The sequence below is a fragment of the Balaenoptera physalus genome (assembly GCF_965194825.1).
Source record: "Balaenoptera physalus genome assembly, chromosome: 7".
Taxonomy (NCBI): domain Eukaryota; kingdom Metazoa; phylum Chordata; class Mammalia; order Artiodactyla; family Balaenopteridae; genus Balaenoptera; species Balaenoptera physalus.
Window position 1 is genome coordinate 55,205,581 of NC_138886.1, and position 22,330 is coordinate 55,227,910.

Genomic DNA, 22,330 nt, shown 5'->3' on the forward strand with positions numbered 1-22,330 from the left:
ATACAAAGGATCATCTGTTTTATACCAAAAGTATCAAGGCCCAAACCATCCTGAGTAAGGAGAAACAGGTGTATTCCAACCCCTTCGACCCATCTCTTCCACACATTCCCTGGTCAGACAATTGGACTTATTGTTTCTGGTCCAAGCATCCCTAACTTAATCCCTAAGTGCTAAGAATCTACTTTTTCATTTCCCCTGAATCTTGAGATCACCAGGAAACCAGGAGAGGGAAAGATGATGAACAGTGAAAGAGCAGAAGTGCAGAAGGGAAGGACAAGCGTTGGTGCTGTAAGCAGGAGAGTCCTTGAGAAAAGCAGGGCAGGGGACATGGAGTGGAAACTCACTGGGTCTTCTGCCGAATGCTCCTCTCTGTTGCTGTCTGCCCAGCCCATAGGCGTGACGGTCCCGTTTTAGCTGCTTGACCTTGCTTGTTTGGATCTTCCCTGTATTCACTGAGACAGCATCATTCTACTAAATGCCCTGTTTGCTTAAGACGAGTCAAAGTCACCTGGGTTCTTTACAACCATGAAAACTTTCACTGACACAGCCCTCCAGGACCCCTGCCTCACCAGGAATCCATGACCCAAATTGGGACAGGAAGAGAATGGTATGGAGAGCTTTCAGAGAAGGCCTATGAGCATATTCCAAACCACTGAGTGGGAACTCATGTTACAAAGGAAACCTATTTACTAAGACGAAATTTTTTTTTTCTTACCTTCTCTCTATCCCCTCACGTCAGGGTTCACATATCTGCCGGTTCAGGGCTTTATGTAACTTGATGTTAGCCATGTTGAAATTCAACACAATTTGGCATTTGGTAATTACGTGGGCCACATTCCCTAAGTGGTAATTAAGTGGGCTGTGTTCCGTATAACCACCTAATAAATGCCTAGATGACTATTTTGGCAACTGGAGATTATGTGGCCCAGAAGCCATCCTTTAATCTACCAAGCAGAACGTTCTAAGGTAGAAGCCTGCAAAATGGGAAATTACTGAGCTGTCCTCCACATTCCTCTGTGCTGAAGGCGGGAAGTCCTGGCCAGCCCTGGGCAAGGCGATGTGTGCCCTAAAGCATGAATGACCCTCAAACCAGAATTTCAGGAGCCTGAAGACAGTGAAAACCTAGCACATCATCCCACACTCCTTTATTGTTTAAAAAGATTCGTTAATTATCTTGATGTTGCTAGAATAAGGGACTACATGATACAACACCATAGGACCCTCTGGGGGTGTTCAAGGGCAATGTCCACCAACTCTGCTTAGGTTCCAAAGGGCTCTGCTCCTTCTCCCCAGGGTTCTCCTATCACACACTCCAGTTTTGGAGAACAATGGAATGTAATGGTTAAAAGCATGGTCACTGAAGCCAGATCACGTGGGTTCAGACTGTAGCTGGGCCATTCACTAGCCATGTTACCTTGAGCAAGGCACTTAACCTCTCCTTGCCTCAGTTTCCCTGTGAAATGGAACTGGTGACAGTACCTACTTCACAGAGTTGTTGTGATAATTAAATATTAATTCATTTAATACAAGTGAAGTATTCAGGCCAGTTCCTGGCACTCAGGAAGCACTTAATAAGGAAGAGCTATTCTTATGCTGGGCCTGGGTAGGAAGGGAAAGAAGAGAAAACCTGAGAAATGACGACAGCCCACAAAATGATGAACTTCTTACCACACATCTGAATTCAAGAGTTGCCTCATCACCTCATTCAACAGCCTCCCACAAAAAATATTTACTGAGCACCAACCACAGTGGAAGGTCGTCTGACGCAAGGGTGGTGACAGGGTGGTGGGGGGAAGGAAGGCTCTTGTTCAGGGCACACACCTGGCATGTGTGGTTGAGTTCACCTAAGTTAAATGGGATCCCACTGTAATTCTGGCTGTAAAATCGTGAGCAGGACGGCAGAGTCCCTGACCTCGGGAAGGTGTCATTCAAGTAGAAGGAGCAGACTTTTAAGCAATCAACCCACATAAAAATATAACAATGAACTGTGTCATACTTTATGAAAGAAAACTGCAGAGGGCTAAAAAGGTGTACCTCAGAGTGGGAGGGGGTGTCATGGAAAGTCATGAGACCCGAAAGGTAAAGAGAAGTGACCCATACAGGGTCAGGAAGAAGTATTCCAGTCAGAGAGCACATGCAAAGGCCCCACAGCCGGAAGGAGCTTGTGTTTGAGGAGCTGAAAGAGGGACCATTAGGTAAGGGGGTAGGGGGGAGGATACAAGAGGCAAGACTGCTGGCAGACCCGCGTATGTGCTGTCTGAAGGAAGAATGTGGCTCTTATCTCCTCCTCGACTCCTGTCCGCCACATTTTCTAGGTACTTTATATTGTAGCAGGAAACTGAAATTATTTTAGCAAATCAACAAGAAGCACTTAAGCTGCTTACTTACATAGGACAGCAGTTTAAAAATATCTCTGTTCATGCACCAGATATTTCTTCAGAGGGTAGCTTGGTCTTTCAAGGATATTCTTTACTTCAGAGATGGAGTCTTCCTATATAACAAAAACAAATCCAGCAATTGCATTACTCATAATGTAATACAGATCAAGGATATGTGGATGTGTAGTTTTGCATTTAAGAGGTCTATGAATCCCATATATGCCGTATATATTATGCTCATGATATATGTGTGTATATAGATACTATTTCTTTTTTTCCCCCTCCCTCCCTCATCTCTCTTTCTTTCTTTTTCTTTCCTCTTCCTTCTTCTCTCCCACGCCCCCTCCCTCTTCCCTTTCTTCCTTTTTTTCTTTTTACATTTTAAAGGGATTCCCTTACTTGAAAAAAACTATGAATTAACAAAGCAAAGCAAATGACTTTGCAGACAGGCAGTAAAGTAATCCACCATCCTGGTGATTACGGTAATCAATATTCATTTAAATGCCAGCATTTAAATAAGTCAAGATGACCAATTCAACTACATGGTATAGTTAAATCCAACCAGAGGAGGCAATGTCAACCTTCCAGTTGAATTTTTTTGAACTGGTGACAGGTCACAGCTAATGGCTGTACATCTGCAGTAGACAAAGTGCTGGGTTTATCTATCTATGGATCAGAAACACTCCCCTCACCCCCATAAAAGTCAAACAGTGAAAAACACCTTATGAACTTTGAGGGAAACTTTTTTCCATGTTGTGAGCTCATGCAGACCACACACGTCCCTAGATTCTTCCCTGCACAGGGATTCCTGTCCAGAGCGGAAGGAAATGTGCTTCGGGCCAGTTACACTGTGTTCTCTAAGTTCTTTGACAGGACCATGCGCCCTCTCGCTGCAGGACCTCTGCTTGATGCGTGCTGTTCTCCAAAGTAGCTGCTACTCATCACTCAGATTGAAGCTCCACTGTCTCTTCCTCAGGGAAGCCTGCCCTGACTGCCAACCAAGTCAAATACTCCTTTTCATACACTCTCAGGATACCATGTAACCTCCTTGGTGAGCATCACAATTTTACATTTATTTCTGTGGTTACTTGATTAATGTCTGTCTCCCCTGCTAGACTGTGAGACCCAGTGCCCATATTATTTTGTCAGCAAAGATCTAATTCCATCAGAAGCCCTGACCTTGTTTAGGTGTTGCCGAGATCTGTGGGACATCAGACGACTGCAGACCCTTTCGTGGATCTTCTTCCACACGGACTGGGACCCAGGGTGGAACCTGCTCAACAGAGTAAACAGGGTGGAGTATTATGCAGCTGATAAAAAGGACACTTAGAGTGCATAACAATAAGGGTCGATATTTATAACTTAAAGGTGAGAAAAAAAGCAGCAACATGCAAAACAGTGTGCATAGCATGGTTTCAATGTCTTTATTAAACCTAGGTATAGGAAAAGCACTGGGAATAAAAACAACCAAGATGTTAAAAATGGTGTGTGTCAGGGTGTGTGACTCTTTTCTTCTTTGTAATTTACTGTGTATTTTAGATATTTCTCTAAAGAACAAATCCTACTTTTACTTTTAAAACATGTAACCCACCAATTTTTAATACAAAATTTAATCCCAAATGTTTTCCACCATGGGGTATTTTATGTGTCATTTACTTTAGGCCACCCAGACCCAAACTAAACCACAGATCTTACAGTGTCTTTCAGTTCCTCAAACAGGCTGAATTTTCTCCCTTCCATAGGCACTTACCAGCGCTGCTCCCTCGGGTAGAATGCTGCCACCCCCAACCCCCATCCCCGCTCATGTTGAGTCCTACCCACCTTCAGAGCTCAATTCAGTTATTGATTTCTCAGGAAGATCCTTCCTGAGCCCCTTCCTGTAGAGCAGTGGTCCCCAACCTTTTTGGCACCAGGGACCGGTTTTGTGGAAGATACTTTTTGGCACCGGGGTGGGGCGGGGGGGAGTTCAGGCGGTAATGCAAGCGACGCGGAGCGGCAGATGAAGCTTCGCGTGCTCGCCTGCCGCTCACCTCCTGCTGTGCGGCCCAGTTCCTAACAGGCTACGGACTGGTACTGGTCCGCGGCCCTGGGGGGTTGGGGACCCCCGCTGTAGAGGAAGTCGGCTTCCCTATTTCATGCACTTGGAATCCATTCACCCCTCATTCATAGCACTTGCCCCAGTGGACATTTTGTCATTATTTGGCTAATGTCTGTCTCTCCTCCTAGACTGAAATTGGGACTGAGCCTCTTGGGCTAATAGCTCATCTAAGGGCTTTGAATACCACAGTAAGAATTTAATACATATTTCTTGAGTGATTGAATTCATCCATTCATTCATTCATTTTGGGGAGGGAAGTGAGTACCAATTCTTAAGTTGAGGCAGAATTTGCAGTTTGATTATGAAAAGCACAGATATTGTTTTCTTAAAATGCCTAAAAATTTTAGCAATTTGGATAAAATCGTTCTCTTTAACTAATATACAGTAAACACTGGAAATGACAGAAACATGTGAGAATCAATCCAGTTGTTGTTGTGGCCACCACACTAATGAGTCCCTGTGCAGTTGCCCCTCTGCTCGGTTTGGGACCCACATCCAGGCCACCCATCCTGGCTCCCTGTACCAGGAGCATGTACCCTCTGGTTTCCAGGGAGACAAGACCGAGAGAATGACTGGATCTACACAAATCCATTACCAACCCAGGAAAATGACTCACAGCAAATGAATGAACCACCTAAAGCACTGCCCATGTTTAAGAAAAGGCAAGGCACATCATTTATTTCTACACTCCTCTAAGAATTTTTAAGATGAAGGAATAGAAATATTTTGAAGCTATAAATAAAATTGGCATTTAAAAATAGCCACCAAATGGACACTGCAAATGCTTTTTCATTGGCCTTGAGTAACCAGTGCCAGAATTATCCATACACTTGTTACCCTTATTACTATATACAATCAACACTATATTTGAAGACCTCTGAGAACGATGAGTCAACAGGCAAGAGAAGTGCTCTGCCTTGATTATGGCCTTCTCCTTGTGCAGTGGGACGACTGCAGATGGATGCTGAACTGAGGATGGATGCTGAAGGGATGTGACTCTATCCAGACACTGGAGCTAGGGAACCAGCTTGAGAGTGTTTCTCCCACGTTTGGGACTACCATTTCCCATGCTGCTAGTTAAAAGGGTTTTCCACTTCCTCCATTAAAACTTTGGGCTGATTCTCACTCCAAAACTTGCCTCCCATCTCATCCTTGCAAACTTGGCCCTTGCTGATTTCAGTATTAAGTCAGCAGAAACTCAAAAGGTATTTCTCATGCACTTCTGTGATCTGAGCAGAAGGAGACTTGTCCCAGTGGCTCATGTGAAAAGAACGGTGAGTGAGGCAGAGCCTAAGCACTGGTAGTGAAACTATGCCCCTTACGGTTGACTACCAGAAATTCTTGAGCTTGACTTACAGAAGATAAGGAGACAGCTTGTTAAAAACCCCTCTTCTTACAAACCGCCTTTACTGATTAAGCTTGCTTTAGTTGTTTTTATTCTTTTTCCCCTTCTTTATTTGCATACCCTCCAAGCTTCACATAGCCTAGGGTAATATATCACAAGACTTCTTAACCGCCCCTATAGATAAAGCCTCTGACATCACAGGTCACTATAGTAATGGTGGGCTTAAGTTGTTTTACAAGAACGTGGAGTTGGATCCTGTCTAGTTCAAGCTGGCTAAGACTGTTTGGGATAACTGACCCTAAAACTGTGTCTGCACAGTTATCTGACGAACAATTTTTTGACATCAGAGGGCCAAAAACTCCACCCTCAGGTCATGCTAAGTACCTCCATTTTTGAACATGCATCCCATGAAGAAGCATGTAACCCAGATATGCCTGGGCAAAGTACCAATTACTTCACCTTTTCTCTACCTCCAGTCACATTTCCCCATGCCTAAGACCACCCTGCTTTTTTATCCCATAAATATCTCAAGCCCCTTGCCTTTGGGGAGGTGGATCTGAGACTTGTTCTCCCATCTCCTTACTTGGCTGCGTTGTGAATAAACTTTCTCTGCACCTCAGCATTTGGCTTGCTGTGCATAGGGCAAATGAACCTGGTTCGATAACAGTAACACCTAGTGTTCCAAGGGCTACCTCTGTGAGGTCAATGGGGAATGGATTCTTCCACAGGGGCTACACTGAGGTCAATGAGGAATGGATTCTTCCCCAAGGATACAAAGCGATATCCTTTACTCAGAACAGCTGCCTTAAAAATATTATCTTCAGTGCCACTTCCCTGGAGGTTAAGGTGACAAGCTATCCTGGATGCCTGGAACTAAGAGGTTTCCCACAGTGCAGGACTTTCAGCGCTATAACCAGGACAGTCTTGGGCAAACCAGATAGCCTTTGTGTGACCATGTTATACTTTGTCACCTTATTTACAAATTCATAGTTTGATTAGTTCCAAACTTATCAGTTTAGAGTGACTTTGGACACAGAATTTGCTGACTTATCAGAGATAAATGATTAAAACTCTGGTCTGCAGCCAGAGTCATCATTCTACAGTCAACTGTGCTAATTCCTGTGAATGACTTGCAAAAGCTCCCCACTGCCTTCCAACTGAGCCCAAATTCCTTAGCTTGGTTTCCACAGTCCCCCTCAGACTCTCAGCCTTGGCACCCACTATTCCCCAAGGCTGCTCTAACTTCTAGAAGCTGACAGCACCCCCTGCCTTCTCACCTCCCATCCCTCCCCTCCATTAACTATCACAATCCGATCCCCTCCCCTCTGGGCCCCCATGAAAATGCCACCCCCTCCATAAAACATTCCAGAGTACTTTCCTTCTCCTTTATACTCTGATAGCATTTGGGCTGTACTGTTCTCAAAGTTCTGCCTTGTAGAAAACTGTGTACATTTTTTTTTAACATCCTCTGCAAGTTCTCAGAGATCAGAAGAAATGTCTTAAATGTTAGCATTTCTATTCCAGGACTAGCAGGTTAACTATCAATCCTGTTTTTCTTCTGAGGCACTGTTTTTTTCCCTTGTGTCAGCAAGTATTTATTGAATGTCTACTAAGTGCCATGAATTGGTAACTGATTCTTCATGTGTCTTTTTTTTTTAATTGAGGTATAATTGGTGAGGCACATTTTTAACCACAGATATTCTGCATTCCCCTCCACACACCCAGTACTAATCTCAAGGATTCTGACTCAATATGAGGCAATTCTTCAGTGAGCCAGAGTTGAGAATTACTGTCCTGCTGCATAAAGATACTCAGGAAAGACTGGTTGAACGAACGCATAAACCATCTAACAAATTTATTTAAAAAGAAACGAGGCCTTCCTAGATCTCCTTCCTAATGGAATTAACCTCCTCCTGCTCTGCCTTTCCCCTACATTTCGATTATACTTCTGTTAAGTGCACATCATAATCCATCTCACATTTAGTGACATGGGGGTATGCCTGCCACCCCGTCTAGCGTGTGAGCCACTGGGAAGCAAGGACGTGTCACGATCACATACACTGCACATAATAGGTTCTCAATAAATGGATGCTCAATTCAGTCCCTCAGAAAAGCTTGCTATGCCGCTTATAAGGAGTTTGGATGATGTACGGAAACAAGGCACATGGGCAAAATCCATAAGCTTCTTCCAGTTCTGGCAGCAAAGAAGCACTGTGGGCTGCAAGAGGATGGATCTTTGATCACTAAACCCTTTTTACAGATGAGGAAACTAAGGTCTAAAAGGCTGAGTACTTGTGTGAGATCACATAGCACTTGGAGACAGGTGAGCAGAGCTCGTGTCCGGACTACCACCAGTTGAAGGCTCCTCCCCTTCTCTGTTTAAAATAAATTCTAAGTCTTTACATCTGGGGTAACCCCCCACCTGCTCTGTCCACCTGTTAAGCTGCAGGCTGGTAGAAAGAGAAGAAGCCAGAAGAGAAGGGAGACCAGGCCCAGAGAGGGGTGTAAATGTGTCTCTCACCACCTGTCTCTGGGAGCCAAGGCCAATTTTTAAAAATCTATGTTGTGTTATTTTCTTCCAATATAGTAACTAATCAAGGACTCACCATTACTTAGTAGATTTTATCAAAATATTTTACTTGGTTTCCTCAAGTCCATTTTAATATAAAGGTATTCTATCATTTCTGAAAAAAGTCTAAGAATGCAATGTCACTTTCTTATAATTCCTACTAAAATTTCAGTGCCACTTTTGTTCTGGGATATTTACTACAAGTCTCTTTGTTAGCAATTGTATTATTTTTATGTGGAGATTTCTTATTCTTATCACTAACAATGCAGAGAAAAGCAGACTGGCCTATCTTTCATTCAAAACAACTATCTTAAAAATATTATCTTTCGTGCTACTTCCCTGGAGTTGTGACCAACTGTCCTGGTTTGCCTGGGACCAAGAAGTTTCCCAGAAGGCAGGATTGTCAGGGTTAAAATCAAGACAGTCTGGGGCAAACCGGATGGTTAGTCACATCAGCTGGGAGTGCAGTTTGGAAAATAAAGGTTCCTGCTCTCAATCTCTGGCCTGCCCTCCAGACATATGCAATTGTGGGTTTGTGTGTGTGTGTGTGTGACAATAATATAAACAAGCCAACAAACGATGTCTAGAAAAAGAGAAAGAAAATACACCCACATATTAACCAGGCTTGTCTTTGGGTGGCAGGACTATAGGTGATTTTTTTTTCACTCCTTTTCATTTTTCTATAATTTCCAAACTTTCTATAGTGAGTTCTTTTATACTGGTGAAATCAAAAGCTTGAGTTCTAAAATTTATGACAGATAATAATGGATAGATAAATAGTACCTGTGCGAAGTTAGCTGTCTGTCCCATTTTCAACAAGCATTCTGAGATATGCTTTCCAGGGTAAGGGAAAAGTCTCAATTCTTACTTTTGGGATTATTTTTCAAGGAAAAATAATTTTTCATATCAAGGTGTCCCCAGCTGAATATACCTAAGGAAGCAAACTGATGAAGTGACCTGACTTTACTCCTGCCAGACCACAAGGCACTCTTCTAGCAAAGAGATGGGTGCTTGCTGCTGACCTTTCTCGGAGAAGGGGCTGATCCAGAAAAGGGCAGGGATATCTGGAGTGCTGGGAGGTGCCAAATGAAGTTTCCCGGTGGAAATCGGCATCCCCTTGGTTACTGTAACTGGCCGAGGGCTTTCCAAATTTACTTGAATCTAACGATGATGGTGATTCATTCCTTAAAACAATCCGTTCATCTGGCTCTTTGATAACCTGAGTGACAATGTGCATTAATCTTTAGTTGTAGTTTTTGCTTTGGTTTGCTTAATTTAGAGCTCGGGGCCGGGTGGGACAGGGAAGAGAACTGAGGGCAAGATGATAGAACACCTGCCCTGGAGATCTCCTGCAAATAAAAGAGGGGTGGGAGTAGAGAAGACTAGAGACAAAATGCTCAGGAGTCAAGGGCAAGGAAAGATAACCAAAATTCTGTACATTTGGCATATATTCACAAGCCAAAATAAACTCATGCTCTGAGCTTTGGTTTGTGAGGATTGGAGATTATTGGGTTTGGGAAAGACATAATTTTTTAGACAAAATATTTAACTGCTATGGCAAAGGAAGCTCAGTGTACTCCATTTTCTTTGCATATATCCATTCTCATGTTGTAACATGGAAGTTTGCACCTTCACCTGAATAAACCAATCAAACTTTAAGAACAAGTGATTTACCACCTCTATATACAAAGGTACTCGATTAGAGAAAAAGTAATGAAAATCCCTACTGATAAAGTAGATATTGGGCCTACATACACCCTCACTGGTGATTCATCCTACAAATGAAAAGAGTGTATGTGAGGGGAATAAACCAACTAAAGCAAAGCAACTCAAGTTAAACTACAGCAATTCCATAACCAGCATTAGCTAGTAATATACTTTCCACCACTCATGGGAGAAAGCACAATAATTGACATTAGATAGCTGGAAATAAATCAGTTTACAAATGCTACTTCTAAAATTACCTTTACGTTAGCTGCAAGGCTGTCAAGAGAAGAAGCTAGAAGAAAGAGGAACAGGTGTTTCAATGACTCATTATTACCAGTTACCCCTAAAGCTGCTGTTACATTTATTCCACAGAAGTACAAAAATATTACACAATGAATGAATTATCAGAGAACTTAAATGCTCCCTTGTAAATTATACCATCACCTTTAAGTCTTCCTGAAGTCACAGCAATTTATCTATTAGTTTTACTGTCCTCTTGAGGTCAACAATGAGGTTATATTAATGACAGCACGTATGGATACAGGAAGAGTAAACGGGAGTCTAAAGTGAAGCAATAAGTTCAGTAGCCCTGGGGCAGCCTGGAAAACTCTTATTTGCCCAGGTGCCCAGGGCCTAAAAGAAAGCCATTTGGCTCAATGTAAAATTCATACCCTTTGCCTCTTCTGGCATTCCCTTTATATTTGGTTTACATAAAATCCTACTTATGCAGAAACTCTTGAGTGTACTTGTCCAAGGTAGATACAAAAATGAATACATAAGAGCTTGGAAAAACAACACAGCAAAAGTGTAAATCATTATGATTACCCAAGTAATCATAATAAGTAAATAGACCTAATGCCAGAGAATGGTAAGAATTACTAGAAGTAATAAATACACACAGAAAAAAACAAGAATAAATGGGATTTTTCCAGTTTGAAAAAAAAAATGCTTTTGAAATGAGTATTTGCAAGGCTATGCTAAGGCCACCGTCGCTTCCCCCAGCATGACTGGGGCTTAGGCAGTGACAAGGGACTGCTGATTCCCCAATGCCACTGGCAATAAGAAGGAAGATATAAAAAGGGATTTTTTTAAAGCATGCTAATTGTCATATCCTCTGGGCATGCACGTATATGTGTGGGCATCTTGTCCCAGAAGCTCTCTTCTACCCAACTCCCAGCTGAGCAGGGAATTGGTAATGCTAAGCCCCTTTTCAGCTATAACCATAAACCTGCCCTGTTGCCTCGGAACCCTCTTGCTACTGACTTTTGAACACTCCCTTTCACGGGGAGTTTGCCCTTGTTCTCTAGCTTCTCAAAGTGTAGTCCATGGACCAGCTGCATCGGTATCACCTGGAAGCTTGTTAGAAAAGAAGGATTCCAGGCCCCACCCCAGCCTTACGGAATCAGAATCTGCACTTTAACAAGATCCCCAGGTGATTCAAATGCACACTGAAGTTTGAGAAGCACTGCTTTATTCTACCTTAGGCCTGAATGAATGAGCTGACAAGTGACCTAAGGAAAAGTCTGGCTTGGAAGCTACAGGAATTCCAAGGATCTGAGCCCAGAGGTCTGAACGTCTTCTCTAAATTTAAGTATGCCAAAAACTTGGTGTGTGACCTGTACACACTCTGTAACCTCTCTGGAACCTTAGTTCTCCACCTGCCAGGATTAAGAAAGACAAAGCCTGAGACCAATATGATATATGAGTCCCATTGTAACTGAGCTAGCATTAAGCCCAACTGTCCTCCCTGGGAAAGGACATTTCCTGTTGCTTGATTTCACAGTAATGGGGAAGACAGTGCTGCTTTTATGGGCTACATGGGTGATTTTCAATCCAAAGGACTTAAATGTCAGAGGTGATGAAGCACTTTCTGCTTCAAACCCTGTCTTCTGTCCTTGGTTTGCTCCTGTAGAACAGTCACAGTGATTTAAGGACACCGGCTTGAGTTACCACAAGAGAATGTGCAGCCCCTTAAAAGTATAAACCTTTCAGCCTAAGATAGGAAACCCTGTTGTCAGGGATGGTACAGGTCCAGTCTCACCAAGAGTCAAGAGAATGGGCCACCACCATCCCTTTCTAGCCTAAGAATTTTTATTAATTCAGGAATGGTTGAAATTCACTGCCCTGACCTTCAGGACTGACATGGTTCATGTATTTCAACCGTAAAGTAAAGGCCTCCCAGGGAGGCCTTAACCCAGTGCCTCTCAGTGTGTGATCCAGGGGCCTCCCCATGGGTCCCTAAGACCTTTCAGAAGCTCTGCAAGATCAAAACTGTTCTCCTAATAATATTAATCTCTTTTTCACTCTCTTTCTCTCATGACTATATAATGGAGTTTTCCAAAAGCTACATGATATGTCATTATATCACCACTCTGATGGCTAATGGAATGTGTGCTTGTATATTCTTGTATTTTACAAATTTCTCAGTTTTAATTTCTAACACTAAATATTGATAGATATCATCTGCATACACAAAGTTCATTGGGGTCTTCAATAATACTTAACGCAAGAGGGTACTGAAATCTAAACGTTTGAGATCCCCTGCCTTAACCTCACTGCTTCAGACAAATTGCCTCTCCTCCTTGCTGACATGGAATCTTGTAAAGTAAGTGTTGCATCTCCTGATCTCCACCAATCCCCTGCTGCTTCCTATCCAGAGAAATGGAGAGTCCTATATGTTAGCTATCAGTGGTGCCTTAGCAAGAAGATTCCACCAGGACAAGATGCTCCCTGCTTTTCCAGCCCAGCCAGGGAACAACCACAACCAGAGCACGCTCAGTGGTCACACTACTCAGCGTAGTCTCCTTCAACAGCTAGGGGAACTCCGAAACAGCTTCTCAGCTGACTCTGCTCATGGGAACTCCCTCCCTGGAAACTCCACAGCGGGAGGGCACCTGAGAATTAGGCCCTGAATTTCCAAAGAAACATGTGATTCCTCAGAATGAAAGAAGACTTAGAGGTAGGTAGGATGCATTCGTTCCCATGGGGAAACTGTATAGGAATAACAAGAAACTCAAGTACCTCTTCTCACTGGAAATGGAAAGTTTGAAAAGTCAGATTTTCTTCTAGACTTCTGGGAATGATGCTCTGAACTGTTCTCACCAAAGGGCTTTGCACTGTCCACCTGAAAGGAATGAGACTTGAACCCACTGTAGCTTGTATTACCCTCTCCTCATTACCTGTAATGCCTTTCTCCCCCTCAGTCACAGTCATGCAGGTGAGAAAAGAGGTTGGGAACAGATTAAATCACAGTCTCCAAGTATATAAAATGTTATACCCAATAGGGAAACCTGTCTGTCCCTACCTTCACTGAGGTTAGAACACGAAGACATGGGCTAACACTAGGCACAAATCATATCCTAACCACTGGTAAGGCTCCAGCCCAGAAAACAGCACGTGACATTTATTTCACATTCTTTTAGAACCAGACAGAGTTTCATGTTCCTAAACAGTCTGAGCAGTACTGGCCTAGGTGTGGTCCTCCCTGAAGACAAGGATTTTCACAAGGTGACATTTCAGCCTTCCACATCCCCTTCCAGTCTGAGTGTCTATATCCTTGAAAAAAAGAATAGTGGTGACTGTATTATTTTACTTAAGGTAACCGTATTTTCCTACACTGGACAACATGATCTGCCAACATGTCAAAATACTTGAAATAGAGACTCTTCCAGAATATGTATGACATAGAGCTGCTGGAGTTTCTTTGTAACGTTGTTTATTTCTGTTTTTTTTTTTTAATTTCAAGAAAGCATGTTATAATATTACTCTTCATTCTACTTCAAGAAATACTTTGATTAGAATTTACAATCTTGACAACATCAGGTCCTCTACATTTTAATGCTGCTACTTAAACTTCAGATATCATCAGGAAATCTGGCTAAATAAAAGAGCACTTAGGAGCTTGGCACATTAGTAAAGACTGTATAAGAATTTGTTAAATAAAAGTATCAAGCAAGTTTTAATTCCCTAAGAAAACTTCCAAGATTTTAAGGTTATTTAGCCCATAATGGCATACACTAAAGTTGTATTTTATAAAAATTCATGTCACATGAGATAAATCAGACTCAATAAACTCAATTCAACAATATTTGTATGAAGCCATGTTTAAAGAGTGGTTGCTAGATTTTGCCAGACATTTTTACCCAGGTCACCATGAAGAAAACAGCTATCCTGTACTTTCTAGCCAAACAACATCTCTGTTCTACCTACAAACCAACTCTATCTCCAGTCATCTCAAAAGCACCTTGCCGTTGAGATTTACCATATGCTTCATTTCTTGTGTCTAATGCACAAACATCATCACGGGTAACTTTAAGTCCAAGTATCAACTTGACAATAATATCAATAGTTAACATTCTGAAGAATAAGTCATGAACTAGAATGTGGAATGGTGTTCATGAAAAATATGAACTAATACTGGAAGTGTTTTTAATGTGATATTAACTGTAAATATCAAGAAACGAATCTGTATATACAGTATAATTACAACTTTGTGGGAAAAAATAAGGCATTATGAACACCAAAAAAAGGCAAAAGAAAATGTATCAAATTAAACAATGATTTTATTATTCTGGTGAACCTGTGGGTAATTTTTTTCTTGAACTCTTTCTACATTTTCCTTTACTTTTATAGTAGTCAAAAAATCTTGAGACTATGAGAACAAGTGTGATTAAATTTGCCTACTATTTCCTGAGGGCTAAATCTAAGATAACTTTAATTAAGGGTTTTGACTACGGCACATCATTGCATCTTCCTGCACACATATGTTTCCTGCTCTTAAAAGTGTGGCCATTAAGCAACAACTTCACTAAGAAAACTCAAACCAGTTTTCTTAAAACAGATGAGGCTTTGGTTTCAGATTGGTACAGAGTATATGCCAGCCTTTGATATGCATCTTCTACCACTGACAGTTCACTGATTTTTCTGGACAGTGGCAGGTTATCATATGTAGATAACACTCTCTATTAATAATTTTCAGAAATTAAAAATAGGGATGGCAGACATTTACTAAGCAAGTCTTCTGCATAAGACATCTTTCCTGACAATGACTCTAGGAAGTGAACATAATTTAATCATAGTTGTCATTCAATTTGAATTTCCTCTATTTATTTACTTACCCATTTGTTTTCATGGTCCAACCTTCCTTTATTCCACCCTCATTCACACCCTCACCATTCCAAAGGACTGTGAAAAATAATTTTAGGCTCACGTGTCTTACTACAAATGGAGGTTTGCTTTCTCTGGGTATTTTGAAACTATCTCCAAGATTCAGTTGAGCTGACTGGTCCTGAAAGAAACGCCTGGTGAAGTATGGAGAGGGCGGCCGGGACTGCATGCCTTGGGGCAGTCTGTCGAGATTACTCTCCCTTGATTTCATCTTTATACTACTTAAGGGGAATTTTGGTCCATTTGATGTAGATAAAGGCCTTCGTGACTTACATCTTTCTTCCTGAAACCCCAAAAAAGAAACAATATTTTTAAAGAAGAAAACTCAATCAGAATATAACTGTGTTTAACTGAACTTTAACTAAGGTAGAAGATTGAACATCTCAGATTTATAAAACATGTATTTAAGGAAGGGCATTTTAAAATTTTTCTTCAGGTCAGGTTAGTATCACTAGAATATTTCAACTATTAGCAATGAGATTTATTTGTATTATGAGAAAGTTGGAAAGTATCAGATACGCCCCCCACCCCATCATAGACAGATGATTGATAGATGTAGAAATATAGTGAGAGAGAGAGAGAGAATTTGGCATATACTTGGGTCCAGCAATTTCACTTCAAGGAATTTATTATAAGGAAATAAGCTATATGTATAGCTACAGAAATTCTTAGAACACTTCAAAAATTAGAAACCAACTATATTGGTGAGTAAGCACTTTCCTTTCAGCTCCAAACCCACCTTTCTATACTCAGCTTTATGATACTGGACCTGGCACTCTGCAAACCCCCTTCGGCTTTTCCAGCTGTTCTGTTAGGGTCCACCACTAGAGGGCGCTAGAGGGAGACTGTAAGACTAGAGGAGGAGGAAGGGACCGGGGACTTTCAGTTTTGCATTCTGTTCCTGTCAGCATCACCCCAGCAACCATTCTTCACCTTGACAGCAGCAAATGGCTCCAGTTTATAGTTTTTTCCTACCATAATCCAAAACTAGCCTCACAGCACCAGGTGGCCAGAGCCCCTTGCTCAGAGATTTGAGTCTAGCCCCACAGGATCCTTCCTCCAAGCTCCTGGGACAGGAGTAACAAGCAGTGTCCCTCCTTAGAGGTCTGAGTCCCAGCTCATCAAAGTCTCCCCTCTGAAATCATGAGGAAACACCCAGAAGAGCAGCCCCTCCCCACATGTCTGGGTGCCCTTTCTATGGGGTTTCTTCCTCCACTTTCTATGTTCTTGATGACCCAACCTCTTCCCTTTGTTCCCCCAACTCTAGAGGTGGAAGCTGCTTCCTGTAGTTACTATCTCCATCACTTCAGTGTTCCCCTTTTCCTTTCAGTCCTCCAACCCTTGCTTAGCCCTCTTTTTTTTTTACATTAAATCTTTCTGTTAAAGTAACAGGTATGGTTTGTTTTCCAGACTGGACCCTGACTGATATACCAGTTAAGTACCCAACAGCAGAAAAATGAATTGCCAAAAATTATGGTACTTCTGTACAATGGCATAGTACGAAGCCATGAAAAATTGCCTGGCTTAAGCATACTTAAGGACGTGAGAACACATTCATGACATTCGAAGTGAAAATATGATATGAAATAATATGCCGTGTAGTATGATCCTAATCTTCTAAAATTAAAATATGTGTATGTGTCTGTGTGTACAGAAGAATATATTCAAAAAAGTAGTCATGCTCATCTCTAGATAGTAAGAATAACAGGTAATTTTTATTTTGTCCTTTTTTCTTATTTGTATTTTCTAATTGTATAAAATAAATGGGATACTTTTGTTATAAGAAAACAATGAAAGCTATTATTTTTAAAAGTTAACACTTAAAAAAAAAGTTAACACTTAAAAAAGTTAATATAGGAAGACCTATATTAGGAGATTAAAACAAGATTAAAATGGTGGACTGGAAGAAAAAGAATAATAAACTGAAAAATCACTGTGCACACTTAAACAGATAGGAGAAAACAGTGGGTAAATAAGGAGAGACTAAAAAGCAGCTATTGCCTTCCTGAAAATTAACCACTGGTTTCCCATTTATGAGTTACGGTGCCCAGGGGATCGATGGATTTGCACAGATTAATGACCCTTCTCATTCAGTACCTCTTAACCCAAAGCCCACATTTTCAAGGTATTTTCTAGGACTCCAGGTGAGGTCTACAAACTATATTCATTAATTCTCTATATCATTTTAGAAACGATTTTACATGGTTGCAAAATTATGGACAATAAGGTAAAACAAAAACAGAAAGAAATCAGGGTGAAGGGGAAATTAGGGCTGAACAAGAGAGTAAAATGAAGGTAGTGCTCATGGATGCCCCAAGACCCTCACTGTTACCAAAGGTGGCCCACAAATACAACTCTGAGCTTCAGCCTCAGCACAAGAAAGAAGGAAATACTACTGTTGATAAAATCAAGAGTAAAAGTCATGGAATAACAGCAACAAAAGCTAACTAAACTACACATCAAGCTTGTGATCGTAGCTTCTGGATCATTCTGTTCTACCAATTATGCCATGATGAATACATGCCAAACATACTCACTCTAACGTGACAGGCTGAACAAACAGTTTGACTATGGAAATTCAAACCCAGCAATAAGTCTCCAGGTTTCTGTTTGTCCAGTTGCATATAAACTTGGTAAACCGAGTTTAGGCTGAAATTCTTTAAATTTGTGGAGAAAATTTCTAACATTTCTATCACTGGATTCTCGATTATACTTACAAGGAATCTGTTTCTATGCAGAAACACACGTTCTCTGATGGCTGTCCTCGTAGAAAACTCTATTTTGGGAGCAATGCCCTGAAAATAAAACAGCATAAAAGAAACAAATAAAATGTAAAGAGGGTCTTTGCTCATCCTATCCTAACTTGAAATCATCCGAGAACCTAAATGCTCTTTTGTGTAGTTGGCATAATCTATACACATTATCTAAAATACATACATAACGAATATATATACAGTGAAATATTATTCAGCCTTTAAAAAGAAGAAGATCCTGCCATTTGTGACAACATAGAAGAAACCAGAGGACCCTATACTAAGTGAAATAAACCAGACACAGAAAGGCAAATACTGCATGTCTCACTTATATGTGGAATCTGAAACAAACTCATAGAAACAGCTAATAGAATGCTGGTTGCCAGGAGCTGGAGGATGGGGGAAATGGGGAGATGTTAGTCAAAGGGTACAAAGTTTCAGTTAGGCAAGATGAACACATTCTAGAAGTGGAATGTACAGCAATGTGACAATAGTTAACAATACCATATTTTATATTTGGAATCTTCTAAGAGGGTGGATGTTAAGTGTTTTCACCACAAAAAAGAAAAGAAACAACAGTTTACAATGTTAAATGATGGATATGTTAATTAGCTTGATTGTGGGAATTCCCTGGCAGTCCAGTGGTTAGGGCTTGGCACTTTCACTGTTGGGGCCCAGGTTCCATCCCTGGTCAGGGAACTAAGATCCCACAAGCCACACAGCACGGCCAAAAAAAAAAAAAAAAATTAGCTTGATGGTGGCAATTATTTTACAATGTATATATATATCAAAAATAAAGTTGTATACCTTAAATATACACAGGTTTTGTCAATTATACACCAACAAAGCTGAAAATAAAATAAAATACATACATAATAAGAATAGCTAAACACATATAATACTACATATTGTGTGCCAGAGCCCAACCAAAGGGCTTTGCCTATATTAACTCATCTAACCCTCACAACAACCCTGTGAGGTTGGTCCCAGTAGTATCTCTACTTTGTAGGTGAGTGAGCTAAGGCACAGAGAATTTAAGCAACTTGTCCAGCTAGTACTGGCAGAGCTGGTAATTGAATCCAGGCATTCCAACTTGTGTCCCCGCAGTTAGCTACTCTATTTAAAACACTGGACCATGGAACTGAATGAGATTACCTAGGGGGAGGGATGGATAGAAGTTCTCCTTCCCTACCTACCTGCTTTGAAAACATGCTTCATATCTCATACAAAATATTTATATTAATTTCCAAACTCTTCATTTTGTTTCATTGATCAATACTTCTTTTTCTGTCAGTACCATCCTATCTAAAACATTGTGATACATACATATATATATACATACATACACATATATATACATACACATACATATACCCTATCCTACTTAATTCTCATAGTGCTTAAGGAAAGTACAATTATTAACATCAACCCACTTTATAAATGATAAAACTGAGAACTGGACAAAAACTTGAAACAACTCTAATGTTCTTCATAGGTGAATAAACTGTGGTATATCTATATAATGGAATCTACTCAGTAATAACAAGGAACAAGTTACTGATACACACAACTACATGGATGAATCTTAAAAACATTGTTCTAAGTGAAAGAAGCCAGTCTCGAGTGGTTACAGACTATATGATTCCATTTATGTGACATTCTCAAGAGGAAACAAAGTTTTAATGATGGAGAACAGATTAGTGGATTATGGTGGAGGATGTGTCTATAAAGAGATAACATGAGGGAGATTTGGGGAGTGATGGAACTGTTCTGTATCCTGATTATGATGGTGGTTTCACAAATCTATACATGTGTTAAATTCACAGAACTGTGTATCAAAAAAAGTCAATTTTACTGTACATTTAAAAAATACAATTATTTTTCTTTAAAATAAACTGAGGCAGAAAGAGATATTAAGCAATTTTCCCAAGGTCACATGTCTTGTAAACGTCAAAACAGGGATAGGACTTGGAGCTGAATTACACTGTCTCCAATTGACCCCATCCAGTCACCTGCAGCCCCTCTGAACATGACCCTTTGCTCTCCTCTCCCCCAGAGAACACCGCCTGGCCAGGTACCCCTTTGTCCTGGGGGCACTTTCCCTTTCTTCTTGTTGCCCATCCAAATCCTACCTGTCTCTTGAAGCCTGGCCTCACTCTCTCCCCTCCAGGCACACCCATAGCGACTTAGCCCTCCAGTTGCTAACAGCTCATTTCACTTATATAACATACTCCAAGTACTTGCAAGAAGAATTTGCATCGGCCAAAGCCCTAGAGGGAAAATAAACCAACATGCACTGCATGTTTAGACAGGTACCAGGTGCTCCTAGAGGTTTTCACATGTACGATCGCATTTAATCCTCACACAACCTGTGTAGTAAACAATTATATCCCACTCTAAATGTGAGGGAACACGCTTGAAGAGGTTAGTCTGTCCAATGTCACACAGCTGGGGATCAGTAGAGCCAAGAGTTGAAATGCTGCTGGACAGCAAAACCCATCCTCTTTCCATTACCTCATGCTACCTCTCAGGGGGCCTCATGGATGAACCAGTCAGCTCGATTCCTGTGCATTCATTCATTCCGATGCACATTCAGTCCTGTACATTCATCTTGTCTACAGAACAGGTCCTCACAGGCACAACCTACCTCCTCAGCTCCCCCTCCTCTTTTTTTTTTTTTTGCCTCTAGAATGCACAGTACGCCCATAAGAGTGTTAGGCCTGGACTGGTGACTCAAGATTTCTGGGCTTATAAACACAAGAGCCCAGTTGCTGCACAGAGTTGAATAATTGGGGCGGGGGGCGGGGAGGTGGCATTTCATAAAAAAATGCACAATAACATGGCCGGCACAGCCTCACCTCCAGTTATCAAGACTGCCCACATGAAGAAGAGGGTGGGGGAAGGGGAGTTCTGGGGTCCACAGCACCACTGGTGGAAATCCAAAACCTCATGGGTGCGTGAAGCCCCAGGTCCTCAGCGGCCCAGCTGCCTGAGCCTGAACAAGTCATCTCTTAAGCCACAGACTGGTGTAGTCTTCTTAATGCCTCATGGAGAAGTAGTATTAACCCTTGAATGACAGTTTAATAAAATATAACAGCTCACATTTATTGTGCACTTAACTATACACCAGATATTATGCTAAAGACTATACATATATTACCTCATTTAATCCTCCTAATAACCCTATAAGGGAAGAACTATTACCAGTCCCATTTTACAGATGAAGAAACTAAGGTACCTGGAGATTAAGTAATTTACCCAAAATCACACAGTCATTCAGTGACAAAACTGGGCTTGAACCCAGACCACCTGAGTCCACACTTAACCGCTATACATGCAGCTCCACTTTGCCTAGAGAAGAGGAGGAGGGTCCCCTACCAGTAAGGAATCCACAGCCTGTAACACCATCTTGTTCACCTATTTGACCTCCACTCCTGGCAGTGACTTCCAGACAATACGGAGGAAGGCATTTTTCACAGAAGTACTGATTTTAGCGTAACAGTTTAGAGCTGAAATTTACAGGCTCTATCTTGTGCAATCCCCTCAGCAATGGGATGGTGATGATGATGGTTAGGTCAATAAATGGATTTAACAGTAGGATTTTCCTAGAATCACTGCACTAAAGAAAAATGGAAATTATTAACTAAAAATTGATAATTAAAAAATAATATTGTTTCCGCTTAATTTACAAATTCAGCCTTTACCTAACAAAAAAACAGATTATATTCCCCTCCTCAGAATTCTTGACCTCAGCAGGAAAAGGAGGAAAAAAAGGCTGTTAGCGTAACAAGGGAAATGAAATAAAGTATGGAAGTACAAAGAAAAAGTCACGTTTTATTGGAAGAAATAAATCTAATTCTTAATGAACTAAGAAGAGAAAATAAATGAAGTGAATGATTTGCCTGACCTGCACATGTCATTTATTCTCATGTCCTACAACATTAATGAAAAGAAATTGGACCCTGGGCTGAAATAAACATGAGAGAATTAGCATCATGCAGTGACTGAGTGCAAACTTCGAAGCCCGACAGGCCAGCATGAGAATCCCTGCTCCATTGCTCACCAGGTCTGTGACTCTGAGTACCTTTGATAAATTCTCCATGCCAGCTTCCCCATGCCTAAGATGAGGAAAATAATAGTAGCCACCTTGCAGGGTTAAGGAGGATTGAACAAGATAATCCATGTAAGGAGCTCAGCACAGTGCCTGGCATCTAGCGAGCATGCAATGAATGTCAGCTATTAGTAAAGCTTCAGCAATTGGTTTTATTTTGCTTTATAGAACATAGAGAAATTGAGCTCCTCTATCTTTTTACA

At 41.1% G+C, this 22,330-nt stretch overlaps 1 protein-coding gene across 10 annotated transcripts in view; it reads right to left on the minus strand.

Moving 5' to 3' along the window:
• Nucleotides 1-22,330, minus strand: part of SPATA6L (spermatogenesis associated 6 like) — a 58,251-nt gene that overhangs the window by 3,561 nt on the left and 32,360 nt on the right. For 7 of the 10 annotated variants that reach the window (XM_082471056.1, XM_082471054.1, XM_082471053.1 and 4 more), the window contains 7 exons: nt 17,981-18,058; nt 15,307-15,546; nt 13,119-13,221; nt 10,355-10,389; nt 9,413-9,609; nt 3,558-3,651; nt 2,389-2,491 (listed from right to left, as the gene is read on the minus strand). In XM_082471056.1, the coding sequence (XP_082327182.1) occupies nt 2,402-2,491; nt 3,558-3,651; nt 9,413-9,609; nt 10,355-10,389; nt 13,119-13,221; nt 15,307-15,546; nt 17,981-18,058 (837 nt within the window). In that variant the 3' untranslated portion in view covers nt 2,389-2,401. Of the gene's footprint in view, nt 1-2,388; nt 2,492-3,557; nt 3,652-9,412; nt 9,610-10,354; nt 10,390-13,118; nt 13,222-15,306; nt 15,547-17,980; nt 18,059-20,148; nt 20,212-22,330 lie in introns of those variants that run through there. The other 3 variants (XM_082471061.1, XM_082471055.1, XM_082471060.1) reach the window with 3 other exon arrangements.